This window comes from Xenopus laevis, chromosome 1S (assembly GCF_017654675.1).
Source record: "Xenopus laevis strain J_2021 chromosome 1S, Xenopus_laevis_v10.1, whole genome shotgun sequence".
NCBI lineage: Eukaryota > Metazoa > Chordata > Amphibia > Anura > Pipidae > Xenopus > Xenopus laevis.
In genome coordinates, this window is record NC_054372.1 from 145,083,385 (window position 1) to 145,098,716 (window position 15,332).

At 37.5% G+C, this 15,332-nt stretch overlaps 1 protein-coding gene across 1 annotated transcript in view; it reads left to right on the forward strand.

Annotated features, from left to right (window-relative positions):
• galnt9.S (polypeptide N-acetylgalactosaminyltransferase 9 S homeolog) overlaps positions 1-15,332 on the forward strand; it is a 133,404-nt gene that overhangs the window by 96,941 nt on the left and 21,131 nt on the right. The window contains exon 7 of the mRNA XM_018241973.2: positions 12,235-12,420. Coding sequence (XP_018097462.1) covers positions 12,235-12,420 — 186 coding nt within the window. The remainder of the gene's footprint in view (positions 1-12,234; positions 12,421-15,332) is intronic.

A 15,332-nucleotide genomic window follows, 5' to 3' on the forward strand; every position in this document is an offset into this window, starting at 1 on the left:
GCTTAACACGAGGGGAGTTGGCAAGTAAAAGCAAACAGGTAGAAGTCCTTAGAAGATGGCAGAGAAGCTGACCAGGACTTACCCTACACCCTCCATGGTGGGTGGGGAGTAGATGACCTGCATACCTCTCACTAAATCTCTCAATAAAATTCCAAAGGGATGCTTAGTTTCCTTTTACCTTATCCCAACCCCACCCCCAACTACTCTAATGCTTTATTTCATATAACATTACCATTGTGCAATAATGTGTATAGTAAATTAAAAAGTAAGATAAAATGACTAGTAATGACTAATTAATAAGACTTGACTTTGTTACAGTTCTTCTAAAGCAGTTGCCCCTTATTCTGTATTTCCTCTGTGTACAGTACCTACACAAAACCCACAAATTGTAATTGAAAGTTAATTGTCGTTACCAGCTGAGCTGCAGCACATTCTGTATAATTTCCAATTAGCCGGTTTGTAAAAAGATTTCCTTCTGCATACCGATTGGTCCTATCAGCCTCCCCCTTCATTTCAAATGCTGATTTTTTTTTAGCCAGCAACAATTTAATTAGCATATTTTAATTAAGTCTCTTAGATGCGGTGCAAATTGAGTAATCTGGCTGGAGGGAAAAAAAATCGTTCATTTATTTGGATTTGCCAGTGAAAGCACTGATATTATTCACATGCTGTGGAAATGAGCAGCCTTCCATGCTTAGGCCGTTTTGTATTGTAATTTACATTTTTCTTTAGTGTGTAAGTGCCTGTAAAAGAAACACAAACTATGATTTATTTATCCATGTTCACTGCATGTAATTTCAACTTTTTCCAACTGTGCCAACCATCCAATTCTCATACCTGGTGGGTAAAGTTTCATACAGTCAATTGCAATGTCTTTTACAGTTTCTGTTCTTCTTTAGGATATCCGTGTATGAGCAAGGTCACTATTTTAACTCCTGGAAAGTAAAAGATAAACTATGATTCCAGAAGGCTGTGCAGCTGTTAAAAAGCTCTACCCCACAAATATATAGTAACAGTCACTGCAGAATCACCCCCCACTCATGGTCATGCAGTCATTGGTTCCCATTCGCCAAAACAGCAGCAAGTTTGCTCTAGCAAACTAAACACTAGCAACAAATCAGATATTCATTTTCCATTAGTCTAACTTCATTTAACAAATCAAAGCTACTGTAATTGCTGAGTATTTACTGTGGAAATACACTTATATAACTGTTTAGCACATATTGCATCCTGGGATTAGTCTTTAACATTGACTTGAAATGTGCTTGAAACACTCCTGATTTAAAATGCAGATTGAAAAAATTGCAACTTCTTCCAAGCTTATTCAAAACCTGATGTAGCACAAAATTAAGAAACAATAAATGTTCTTGCTGTATCCAAAGATTCTGCAGAGATAAGCAGAAGAGAACTATTCAGCGAATACAATCTATTTCTCTTTCCACTACCTGTTTTTACAAGGGAGGTAAGGTTTTGTTTTAATTTTCGCTTCCTTTACTTTATATAGGATGCAAAAATTCCAGATTGCATCTTGGAGAGCACGGACTAATTACTATGATTACAGACTCTTTGTGGTTTCATGTACACAGACATGAGGGGTCACATATATGAAAATTCGCACTTTTTTCACAGATGGTGATTGCATCCAATGCCACTCCTTGCACTTCTAAATAGATGTGCATCTCACCCTTATGACCACAATTACACTGACATTATGGAGAAAATTCTGCAGTGGTGGTAAAAAACAAGTTGTAAATAACCCATGTCATTCAGATGATATGCAGACGGTAGTGTACTGGTTGTGATTAGTGATGGGCGAATAAATTCGCCAGCCACAAATTTGCGTTGTTTTGCCTGCGGCTAATAAATTTGCGATACTGCAGAGAAAATTATGCGTCAAAAAAATTGGGCGCGTGTTAGAAGAGTCCTGCTTATAAAAATTGTCGCTCATCAAAATTATTCAGACACCCATTGACTTTAATGTATTTGGACAAAATAGACAAGCTTTTAAAAATTGTCGCCCATTACTTCAATCCCTTTCGCAAATTTTTCACCGTTTTACAAATTTCGCGGGAAATTTGCAAATTTTTTAGTGAATCGAAACAGGATAAATTCGCCCATCACTAGTTGTGATTTTCAGACCTATTTCTTTAAAACCCATCAAGATGAGCACCTAATCAGGATAGACTTGAGTTGGCAAGCACCAGCATGCTGCAGTAGATACAGTAGCTAGGTAGATAGACTAAAACTGCCATTACAGACAGTGAATACTGCGACCCGGAGGCATTTTGAATGTTTTTATTGCATGTCCCTTCTTTGTAGGCATCAATTAACTTTATTTTAAATTGCCATGGTTGTTGATCACAAAGTTTGGGGTGTCAGAAATGTTGTGGAATCACCGAAGACCACTGTTGTTGAAAAGATAACATTTATTTGACATAAGCTTTGTGGATTTTGAACTCACAAAGAGTCAAAACCTCAAACAAAGAAATCACAGAGTTTTTGTAAACTTGGGAGCCTATGACATAACGTATGGACATAAAAGTAGAAGGGCGCCCAAACATTTGCACATGAAACAATTAATATTTTCTTTGCTCCTATGTGTATAGTTCAATAAATAATATGTAACTGTGCATTAACATTTACAAATATGTTGTTAATGCACTGATTGCTGCAGTAGCTGATTATTGCCTTGCACATTTCACCTACACAATTAACTAAATATGTAGTTTTACAAGGAGCTCTCCAACTTTTGCAGTGTGTGTGTAATGTTGTTAATACAGGTATGGGACCTGTTATTGAGACTGCTCCAGACTTAGGACTTTCCGGATAATGGATGTTTCTGTAATTTGGATTTTCATACCTTAAGTCCAATAGAAAATCATTTAAACATTAAATAAACCCAATAGGCTGATTTTGCTTCCAATAAGGATTAAATATATTTTAGTTTGGATCAAGTACAAGATACTGTTTTATTATTACAGAGAAAAAGAAAATCATTTTTAAAAATTCAGATTATTTGGATAAAATGGAGTCTATGGGAGACAGCCATTCTGTAATTCGTAGCTTTATGAAGATCCCATACCTGTACTTTAAAGGAAAAAAGTTTAAAATTTCCCAAAGTCCTTTTTTAACTTGTTTTTGGGAATCTAGAGATACATTGTGAAGGGAGTTTTTTTTCCCATTCAGTTAAATTTAGCCCAAGTGTGTGGCATTCATAAAGGTGTTTAAGGTGTTCTGTTTAGACCAGAAGCAAAATGAGTTTTCAGATTAGCATAAGTAACAAGAGAAGATAATGCAAATGAGCCTAAAAACAGTAAATTACATTATTTCTTTGTCAGATGGATTAAGGAATATTTACTACTACTACTATTATATAAAATGGTGCAGTCGTTATGAGAAAAAACAAAGCATCAGATATGTTTGTTCAGTACTTTACAAGCAATTATATCACATACAAGAAGACTTTTTATTGTAATTGCGAAATCATAAATGCCGAGAGCATGGCTTTGAATACATAGTGGTTTTGGTTCATTGAGAACGATGCTTATTGCATAATTGCATCAAAAATACATGCAAACATTAATTGACCCTCCTTTATCTTTTTTAATTATAAAAATGTTCCTCTACAGAATTAGGAGGCAGTCAGGTTTCCAGTGGCCCTAAGAACCCCCTAAGAATGTAGGGGTTATGTAATATAAGGCGCTAAGTCAGCAGGTAGCATTTACTGGTCAACATCTTATTAGTTTCTATGGGTTACTGCTCCTGGGCAAACTTAGTGTATTTTATTACATATAGAGGCTAGTCCCCTATGCATTTCTATAATGTATGATGGTGAAATGTATTACATGCAGACAACATTCTTTCTTTGCACATATGAGCAAAAGCTGCCATATTGCTTGCATCAGCAAAATTAACCCTTAACTTTACCTTCAGAAAGCAAGGTCGGACCCTGCCGCAAATCTCTTTACCCACCCTCCGCCCCACGCGTCCACGTGTGCACGCTCACTGTTTTTTCCCTGCGACTGGCCGTGAGAAGTGAGGTCACTGCAGGATGAAGAGGTCTGGCATGCAGAAGCGTGCAGGAAGTGGGTCTGGCGGGCCCACGAGAGCCCACTGGGTTTTTGCCCGGTGTCCAGCCGGTGCAGTCTGACCCCGTCAGAAAATAACAGCTCCATAAATTTCTGCCAAGTAAGCTGTTAGTATTAAAGGGTTGGTATATACCTATATAAACTTTTCTTCATCATGAGAAAGATAAATACAACTTATGATGAAAACACATTCCCTATTGTTTTAATTACAACATACATATTCATTGGGTATGTTTTATTATAGTAGTAGTAATTGGGAATTGTTTTGCTTTCTCACTTCCTATTTTACCATTTATTAGCTGAGTTAGTTTAACAAGAATCAGCTAGAGTTAGTTTAACAAGAGATACTGAACTCTGTATAACAACCCTCCCTCTTCACCATTTGTTGTGCCTGTTTTGGCACACAAACAAGAAACTATCCATTATGCAGGGGGATTATCTGTGCACTGGTAATCTATTTTTCTACCCCACAAGAAGAATAGCTTCAATTTCCCTGTTTGCTCTGTTTAGTTTAAGAAATTAAAATGCTATGTTCAGGACAAGCACTATTTATTACCATCATGTTGAACAAGGGGACATGCTCATAAAGACTTTTCAAGCTACGTATGTTGCAAACTACAGTATAGTTCCAATTCAATGACACAGAAAACTGCAGCATAATTATCGGTGTAATTTAAAAAGGGGAAAGATCCTTCCCTAAAATTACATATATTGTCTCTATAAATATGCATACCTTAAATGAGCAGCGCTCTGTATAATGGATAAAAAGGCAGCTTTTACTGCTTGCTCTGATACAGATTAAGTACTTGTAATGGAAAGAGTGGCAAATATATGGAGATATGTATTTGCTAATAACTTTATGTTTATACATGGAAAGCATCAATGATGCATGTCGGAAATGTTTAGGGAATTATTTGTGAGGTCTGAATTTCTCATTCACCAAAGAGCAAGATTTCCAATGCATGAAGTGAGTCATAAGTAGTAGTAATAGAACATTATACTTTATTAAACAAATCTAATACAATCTTTAGCACCAAAGCAACTGCTACATTAGACCTACAGCATAGAACATATTCTATTCTAGAAAATGTGACCTGATTACTGTTCTTGGTAGAAAAATGATATGTCTAATAGTGATGGGCGAATTTATTTGGCAAGCGCAAATTTGCAGGGAATTCCCGCGATTCGCCACCGGCAAATGAATTGGCAAAAATTCGCAGTTGAAAAAAATTTTTTTCTCCGTTTCGGTGAAGCAAAAAACGCCAAATTCGCCCATCACTAATGTCTAAGAAAGTTATTGAAGCTGGATAACAAACATGCTTTCAGAAGGCACAGAATAAAAGCAGAGCACATCAGAATCAGTATGTTATAGAAACTGTGTTTGCACAATGGACTGATATAGCTCACTTAGCCCTGGGCCACTGATGAGTTGTTGGGCACTGGTGCACGAGGAATAACCTTCATAACTCAATGCTCCCGCACAAATCTCCATGCAATATGTTTCCACGTCTGTATTCTTGTGTTTCCAATAACCCCATCTGTGAAACAAGTCAGATATATGTGGTTCAATGGCTTGATAGAGGAGATCTGACACATCATCAAGGGGTTATCACATTCACGGTTCTCTAGCTATAGCCTATATCTGTACTACCAATCCCTTCATCTCTCCATAACCTATAACTCGTGGAGATACTACCTAGGCTACTGGAATGCAAGCGTCACCTTCACAGTTTACACCTTCAGTCATTATCAGTGTCTACTGTCTCTACATGCCATGTTCCATTTTATTAAAAGGATAATTCAAAATCTATGCATTTGAAATAAAATAAATTATTTATGAATATGTAACCAAGTGGCACTGGGCCCTCCACAAAAAAATATTGGAAGGGGCCTGGCACAGACATTCAACCCTACCAGAACCCACTCCACCCACCCTCCTACCTGCTTTTGTCCATAGCTCCCCTCCTGCTCTTAGGTAGGAGAGAGGCTTCGGTATTTCTGTACTATAGAGGAAGCGAATTCCCCCCTGGTCAGGTCCCCTGGCTCCCGTGGCTCCCCTCGACCGTGGGATTTGTTTCCCTTAAATACATATATACTGTATATACTATAGTTACACCTCTGTATGTATCATACCTGGTATCCTGCAATTACTATTTTTTATTCATTATCACAAGGACTTTGTATGTTCCCCACCATGTATGTATGGATTTCCTCATGGATTCCAGTTCTTCTTTCAATGTTCAAAAAAATCATGTGATTTTAGCTAAAACAATAAATGTTCTCTTTTCATTACAAAGGTTTATTTGTTAGGTTTCCTGTTTTATTCCTTTGCTATATTTGTGATTTACATTTAATAAAAGCAAACAAAAGTCCCTAAAGGAAGTTACAGATTTATTTGCCATTCAGTGTAGAAAGAAGAAGTTAAGCCCCAGGAGCAAGTTGCTGATTTATAATTCAATTGTATGCATATATGAAATATATCTAAGCAAAAGATGGCAGAAGAAGTTAGAAGAAGTTGATCTAAAAGGTAATTGTTTTAGACACAGTAATGACTTTTCTTTGTTTAGTTATATTAATTGATTTAGCCATTGTAAATGGTTTACTTTATTGGATGGGAGGGTAACCACCCAGCTGTGGATTCACCACTCCCCAGTGCTCCAGTGCATGCCTGCATGCAAGGGTCGTACTGACGGACTCTAGGACCATTTCCTGCTGATAGAAATCTGGCCCTGGAAGCAACCTCAGGCTGCAAGGAAACCTGTCCATGATTTTTTTCTTCTGCATTAAAAAAGTAGTTAGCTGTGTACAAAGCAGTTGTATGTGCAAATATACAGATGTGCCACCAAGTTAGTTTATATCACACTCTGCACTGTCAGGTTATATAACAGCTATAGCACATTGCATATCCAAATGGACACACTTTATTGATTCATCTATTGTACAGAGTGCAATTGCCATTCCATTTATTTAAACTGGAAAAGCGTGTAGCTGTGTGTGCCAGATACTACAATTAAACCAACCCTTATCTGCACTGTGGATGTTTAATGCTGTTTTAGGGACAATGCACTATTAATATTGGAGTCAGAGCAGCTGTTTTACATTAATTTAAATGATGCAACCTAGAACCTAAAAAATAAATGGTGAGCCCTCAATTTTCACCCAAGCATGCTCATGAATGATATAATGCATTATTTTACCACATTTATTCTCTTCTCACTCAATAATTGCTTCAAGGTGGGAATATCGGGCATAGATCTGCTCATTTGGCGAACTCAACTAGAGCGAGTATTTAAATGTATGGCCAGCTTTACCCTGGTGGCTTAATCTGATGGAAGCTCTTCCATTGCATTTGCCATCCAAAAGGGTATGGCCAACTTCCAAAGGGTTATGTACTTATTATTGTCTGACCTGTAAATCTTAAATGAACAAAACTCTTGCCAGAATTAGTTATTGTCATGATTTACTTTAATTCTATTTTGTGTCACGCAAGGAGGCAGACTAGCTCTTGAATCTATTTAGACAAATGAAATCAGATTTCCTTCCAGGATCTCATTACAACCTGCCATCTCTTTCAGTCCTTGGGGAGTGTGTAGGTGTGTGAACAGAGACTAAATAAAGTTCCTCTTGTGCAGGTATTCAAAGGCCAACATGTTCCCAAGCAGCATGTTTAAGGCAAAAGTGTCAGATTCTGTGTCAGAATATTACCTGTTATATTGCTAGCTACCTACATGATCTTTTTCTGTAATAAGTGCCATCTTTCCCCCATTACAATTATAGGTCCACTCTGCAGAAGGTAATAACTGGCACACCACTCCTGCCTGGTGACAATGACACTTTGCAGTTCATCAAGAATTGATGAATATTAATATAGCATTTTATTAAGAAGTGATTCAGCGCTCCTTGCGAAGAAATCATTTCATGTTCACTGAAGATGTATTCATAATTTATGAAGGACATCTCAGTGTAGGGGATAGTGCTCTCTGTTACACTGGCAGACTTCCGTTATCCCATTATTTGCAACAAGCTATCTTACTTCATGCCTAAAAAAATGGTTTTGTTTTTTTTAATGTTAATGATTTAATTTAACAAATCTGTCTGTTAATCTGTGAGCTGCAGGAGATTCCTGGTGCTTTGTGTGTAGCAGTTCAGGGGAGATAGATGTAGCTCCAGGTGAGAAAGCCTGAATACTCCTTTGATGATAGCTCTTGTTTATTCAGGGTTCTTGCAGCATCCCTAATGCAAATCCAGGTCCTAATGCGCATCCTTTACAAATTGCTAGTACACAGGTTCTCCAAGATGATTGATATGTTTTGTTGAAATCTCAGCCACGGCTATAATTCTCCTGCTTTTCATTGTTCTGGTGCTACAGTCGGTTAAGAGATACTTGCTTGCTTTCTCTGATCATGTTAGCTAGTTTCCACAGAAATGAGTATCTGGAAGCTGCAGATAAAAAAAACCTCAGTCGTTTGTAGACCTTTTGCTAGTTTTATTAAGAACCTCTATTCTCCTGATCTCAGGAATTGCCTGCATCACTACTGTATGCTTATTTAAATTGATACTATCATTGCTTAATGACCAACTGTTTTTAGCAAAATCATCCACATTATAAAAAAACTTTTCTTTAAAAAATTATTTAAATGCAGAGCATCAACAACTTTCTTTAGTCATGCCAATAATGTAAACTTGCCCAGATATTCTTTGCATTGTGTTCAAGGGTGATCCCTTCTTCTCTCCCTCTCACGAACTAGAAACTATTATATTGATACAATTCAGCAGCAAAATGGCACAGTACATACCCTTCTATTCTAGGTGAATTGTATCAGTCAACAATAGTCATTGTGTCCCTTGGAGCCAGGACACTTGGGCCTAACCTCTCCATCAAAGAACAATGTACTCCCTGTACCTTGGGGGATTTATTATCTAGAACGCCTGTGACATGAGTTTTTCCAGATAAGTTTCTTTGCTTAACTTAATGCCGTGTGTAATGGGATCATTAAAAAAAAAATAGGATTGTTATTCTAGTTTGGTTATCATCAAGTATGAGGTCCTTTTTTTATTTTCAGAAAATAGGACTAAAAGGAATTCCTGTATTGCAGTGCTCTTGTTAAAGGAGAAGGAAAGGTTAAAACTAAGTAAGTCTTATCAGAAAGGTCCATCTAAATATACCAGTAAACCCCAAAAGTAGCGCTGCTCTGAGTCCCCTGTCAAAAGAAACACCACATTTCTTTCCTTCTATTGTGTACACATGGGCTTCTGTATCAGACTTCCTGCCTTCAGCTTAAACCTCATTGCCCTGGGCAAGAGCATGCTCAGTTTGCTCCTCTTCCCCACCCCCTCCCTTCTCTACCGTAATCTGAGCCCAGAGCAGGGAGAGACTCAGGCAGGAAGTGATGTCACACCACATTGATACTGCAGCTTCTATCCTAAACAAACAGAGAGTTTCTAGAGCTTTTTACTCAGGTATGGTAAAGCATTCTACAGAATAAATATCGCATTCTAGCTTGCACTATTGCAGCTAATCTATTGGCAATAAAATACCTCCGTAGCTTTCCTTCTCCTATAAGAGACCTCATACCAGACTGAAGCACTCTGTTTTCCAATCTTCTTCAACAAAAGTTAGTGATAGCAGAAGATTTAAAGAAATAGTGTATCAGCAAAGCAACAATACCAACATTCGCATGCTTAGTCCATTACAGCGTGGGGCCACCTTAGGTCACACTCAAACAATATGCTCACCTAGACTAGACCTGTTGAAAATTTGCACCTTTTATTACAATGATTAATAGCAAAAATCAGCAGTACCACTCATTGGAGAGAAACCATCTCATTCATTGCTGTGGGATACTAGTTACTATATTTCCTGAAGTCTGTAGGGTAAATGGCCTCATTTTATAACCAAAGCTCTTTCTTGGGTATATTTTCTAGTTTATATTATATATTAATAGTTCCTGCAATATTTATACATATATACTTGTTAATGCTTCTAGCAATTCATTTTTTTAGTTTGAGTTATATAATCATAGTAAAAATATGGAAGCTTTAAGATTGACATGGTCAGTGAAGGTGCATTGTAGCTATTCCCTGTTAATATTATGGTGTGATAGATGCAACTTGAACAGTGTTGTTTGTAGCTTGTGGACAGCTGAGTTCTGCTTCAGAGAACTGTTACTACATAACAACTACATTACTTCTGTCACAAGTTGCTTTAAGGACCAACTGGCAGTGAGTTATGTATAAAACATAGGCAACATCTTACCCTTGAACAAGCTCGCTGAAGCAATCTGTTTTCAAATCACAGAAGATACAGTATGTATGTAATACACATCACAGAAGTTATGTAATACTGATTATTTAAAAAATTTAAATCTCTTTTATTTTTCAAGAACATATGCATTAACAAATGGTAAAGCATTCATAATTTTCAATACCAAATTCTTAATGGGAAAGGGAATATTAGTATAGGGTAACATCAATATTGAATTGTTTTCACCAGTACTACTGTACTTTCTGCTATATTTGATATTGTATTTGTTACTACTACCTATCTCTCACAATTGTATAAACACATTCCATGGAGCCCAGATTTGCATATGTTTCTCCACCGCGTCTGCCAATAAAGCTGTTAAATACAACAAATTCTGTGTCTGGGTAATTTTCTCCACTATACCTTGAGTGTTTATGGTCTTTTGTAGCCAGTGTTTTCGCTAATTTGATTCTTGCTGCAGCTAAAATTTGCCCCATTAATGTATTCTGGGTTTTTGTGAGTTCTTTGGTTGGACTGGCTAAAAGTGCTATGGTGGCCTCAGGGATAATACGTTTATTAAAAACATTTCCAAGTAATTGAAAAATCTCCTCCCAATACAACACTGCTATGGGACATGTCCACCAGATATGTATATAATCTCCAATCTCTGTGCATCCCCGAAAGCAAGAATTAGGAGTAGGATTATTTAAAATTTAAATAACATTTACATTTCAAATAATGCTATTTTTTAGCATTAGTTTGTATTTTTTAATTGTCGTATTTACAGACTTCCAGCAGTTCAACTAAAACTCCCACTATGACCCAGCTTTCCTCTGTATTATATTTTTAAATACAAAACAGAAACAGGTTTTAATCATTTCCATGTCAAGCAGCAAAGGATGCTATGGGACAAGCGTGTTGCTAGGTGATGTGCTTTTCCTAATGACATTATCATAACTAGGAAACAGTACTATTGTTGACCTCTATTTATGTATAACTGGCATATTCTACAACACAAAGATTATACATATTATATTATAAATATTCATATGACTTAGTGACCCACAGGCCCTAAACGAAAGAATGATCTGAAATATTTCAGATAATTCAGGGAAACTGAGAAATTTAATTTACCTAAATATGGTTTCTCTGGCCCTAAAATGGAAGATATATATTTAGAATGCAGCGCCTGGGCAGGCCGGCCAGGTGCCCTAGACAACCTGGCTGGCCACACTGTCTTGGGTGCACTGACGCTTGCATGCACGCACATGCACAGATAGGCGCGGGCGAACAAATAGATGCCACCACCGCACTCCCTCTCAGCTGGCAACAGCCGGCTTCAGAGCAGAGTGGGGCAACCAGCATAGGGGTCGTAGAAGTGCAGTGATGAAATGCAGTGACACGAAATGCGTCAGACCTCATGGCGCAGGGTTTAACAGTTTGTTAAGATGTTTAATATTTAAATAAAATTAAGTTTTTTTACCAATGATTTGATGATCAAGCGATTCCTTGATGTGATCCGAAGAGTGCGCTGTCCAGGAATTTGGTGTATTTAGTCTTTAATGCCTCAATTAGCAATAGCAAAGTTTCTTCCGTAACCAGGTCTTTAGCAACCCATACACAATGTTTCCAACTATACATAGTTTCCAACTTGCCTGAATAGACTTAATTCTTTCTTTTATCTGTTTCAAACCCTTGACATTGAAGGAATCACTGAGTAGTCTGAAAACTTACACTGTTTTATATTTTAGAATGCCAAAAATCTTTGTTTAACTGTATGGTATTTGCCTTATTAGAATCTACATTCTTTATAAATATTAATGCATCAGATGAAAATTATACGCAGTTACCTTCATTTATGATTGCATAAAAACACATTTTTGTCTCCTTTTTTTCTTCCAGGTATGGCAATGTGGTGGAAGCATGGAAGTCCTTCCTTGCTCCAGAGTTGCCCACATCGAACGTACAAAAAAGCCTTACAACAATGACATTGACTACTATGCAAAACGCAATGCTTTAAGAGCTGCTGAAGTGTGGATGGATGAGTTCAAATCCCACGTTTACATGGCTTGGAATATACCCATGACAGTAAGTTATCTGCTATATCCCTCCAGGTTAGAAAAGTAATCTGATACAGTAGCCAACAGGCTCCTTATATTAGATAATAATCAGTCCTAATTATACGGTTATATTTTGGTTATATGTAATATAGTGTACTTTTAAGGAATACATGTTTAAGGTTGTAAAAAGTTATACTGACTTTTTGAGCTTGCCTAGGTAATTGAATTTTGAAGTATTCATGTTGTTGGGATACATTTATCAGCAATGGATCATTTGCACCTGGGTAGTAATCTGTAGCAACCAATATATAATAAGTGCTAGCTATTGGAAAATCTCAATTGCATTTACTACTGAATGGATAAAAACACCGTGTATTAGCACAGGCCCCACTACTTCGATTTGCTCTCAGGTTTTTCTGCCCCAGTAATACTGCATCAACCTGGGTGCAGAGAAAAAGAACATATTTTGGCACGTAAACACTTTGCATTTTCACTCCAAAATTGGCTTCATGTGTCGCAGTATCTCTGCGGGGGGGAGGGGGGGGCAGATACACCAGAGAGCAGATTGAAGCAGTGGGGCTACAGCCCTGTGTGGCAGTACCCTAATATTTACTATGAATTCTCTCCACTACCACTACCATATTTCCCTAAGTAGAGCAATATCAACAGCAGATTGGCCTTGACAAGGAAACCCTGTGTTAGGGAGCAATAGCATTTACTAATCTTCTCCACTATGCGCAATTCTCCCCATAGTATATGCATACAGCTTGTGTTGTGTTTCATGCTAAGTCTGAGTCAGACTTAGAATTTGCAAATGCACACCAAGCTAGTCTGAAATGTGTGCATGTACACAAACAGCACAAAGCTTCTAATTACTATGATGACTGGAACATCAAGTAAACATTAAGCAAATGAAAGCTAAATAGTTTGGCAGAGTCGGTGGATAGCATTAAACCTATATGCATAGATCCAACACAGTGGACTGCAGAATGACGTTGGTGGAAGTAATATGGCAGCTGAAAACATAAATGTTCAAGGAGCTGCATGAAAGTAAGGGGTTTTGCCAAAAACCTGAACACTTCTAAGAGGGCTATAGTGGCAAATTGTTTGTTCTAAAATTTGTTGGGCTACACAGATGGCATGTCTGCAGAGGAAAGCCTCCATGGGTCAATGAAATCCTTACTCCTTTTTTCAGCCACTATGATCAATATCGGACTGAGTTCTGATATTGATCAATGCGGCTGGCAATTAACCCCATAAGTGGACAAATGGATAAGCAGCCAATATCAGCCCATGTATGTGCGGTTTTACCCTGTCATTAACAGGCAGTGCCTTGAATAGCAGGCTTAAAGTTTAAAGGGGAACTCCACAAAAACATAACTTAAGTTTTTGAAAAGTAAACATAATTTCAAGCAACTTTGCAATATACATCAATTAAAAAATATGCAGACTTTTCATAATTTTTAATGGTTTCTGACAATTCCCTAAGCCTAGCCCCCTGCTCTTCTGTTGATCTTTCTGACTACTTTGCTGAGCTGGCTGACTACTGTTACTTTGTATCAACAGCCATCTGTCCACAGCCTGCATCCTCCAAACCCCACAATTCCCTGCACACGTGATTTTAATAAGGAAAGGAACATCACAGTGCAAGGCATTGTGGGTTATGTAGTCCCTGCATGCTGTCTGTAAGCTGTGGAGAAGTTGTTACACTATGTAACATCAGTGTTTAGTCCCTCCTTCCCTGCCAGGAATTTCAAATGATGCAGAAATAAAAGAACTGTTAAACAGTTGGATTTCAGCATAAAAAATGGCATTTATTCATACTTTTTGAAGAAACAGGTAACTGTGATGGCTATATTAGGGGTTTCTGTGTTATGTGAGCCTCTTTATCAAATGTTGGTTTGGAAGCTGGAGTTCCCCTTTAATACAAGTATGCCTAAATATAAACATAAGCTATAAAACATATTAGCAATAATAAATATCTGTTATGATTTGTAGGTCTGCTTGCTCTGTAGTTACACCCCTAATGCTATGGACTAATTGCCTAATTACGTATTTACCATAAACTCTAATAATAATTACACCCTGAAATCATGTATGCTTTGTAAACAATAGTGAACAGAATCCAGTGTAAATATGATTGCACCAGGGTTTTGAGAAAGTACATAAATATTACACCTTACTTATATATGCGGGGGCACATTTACTAAGGGTCGAAGTGAATTCGAAGTGAATTTTCAAATTCAAAAACTTCGAATTTCGAAGTAATTTTTGGGTACTTCGACCATTGAATAGGCCAAATTCGACTTCGATCCGAATTGAAAATACTATGGGGCCCAATTCACTAAGCTCGAGTGAAGGAATAGAGGAAAATAGAGGGAAAAAAAATCGATGTTCGAATGTTTTTTTGGCTACTTCGACCATCGAATTGGCTACTTCGACCTTCAACTACGACCTTCGACTTTGAATCGAACGATTCAAACTAAAAATCATTTGACAATTCGACCATTCGATAATCGAAGTACTGTCTCTTTAAAAATTTCTTCGACCCCCTAGTTCGCCTCCTAAAACCTACCGAGGCCAATTTTAGCCTATGGGGAAGGTCCCCATGGGCTTTCCAAGGTTTTTCTGATTGAAGGATAATCCTTCGATCGATGGATTAAAATCCTTCGAATTATTTGATTCGAAGGATTTTATCGTTCGATCGAATCGAAGGAATTACGCAAAATCCTTTGACTTCGATATTCGAAGTCGAAGGATTTTAATTCGGCAGTCGAATATCGAGGGTTAATTAACCCTCGATATTCGACCCTTGATACATCTGCCCCTTAGACTATTCGACCATTCGAAAATCGAAGTGCTGTCTCTTTAAAAAACGTTGACTTTGAAATGTCGCCACCTTAAACCTGCCAAATTGCTATGTTAGCCTATGGGGACCTT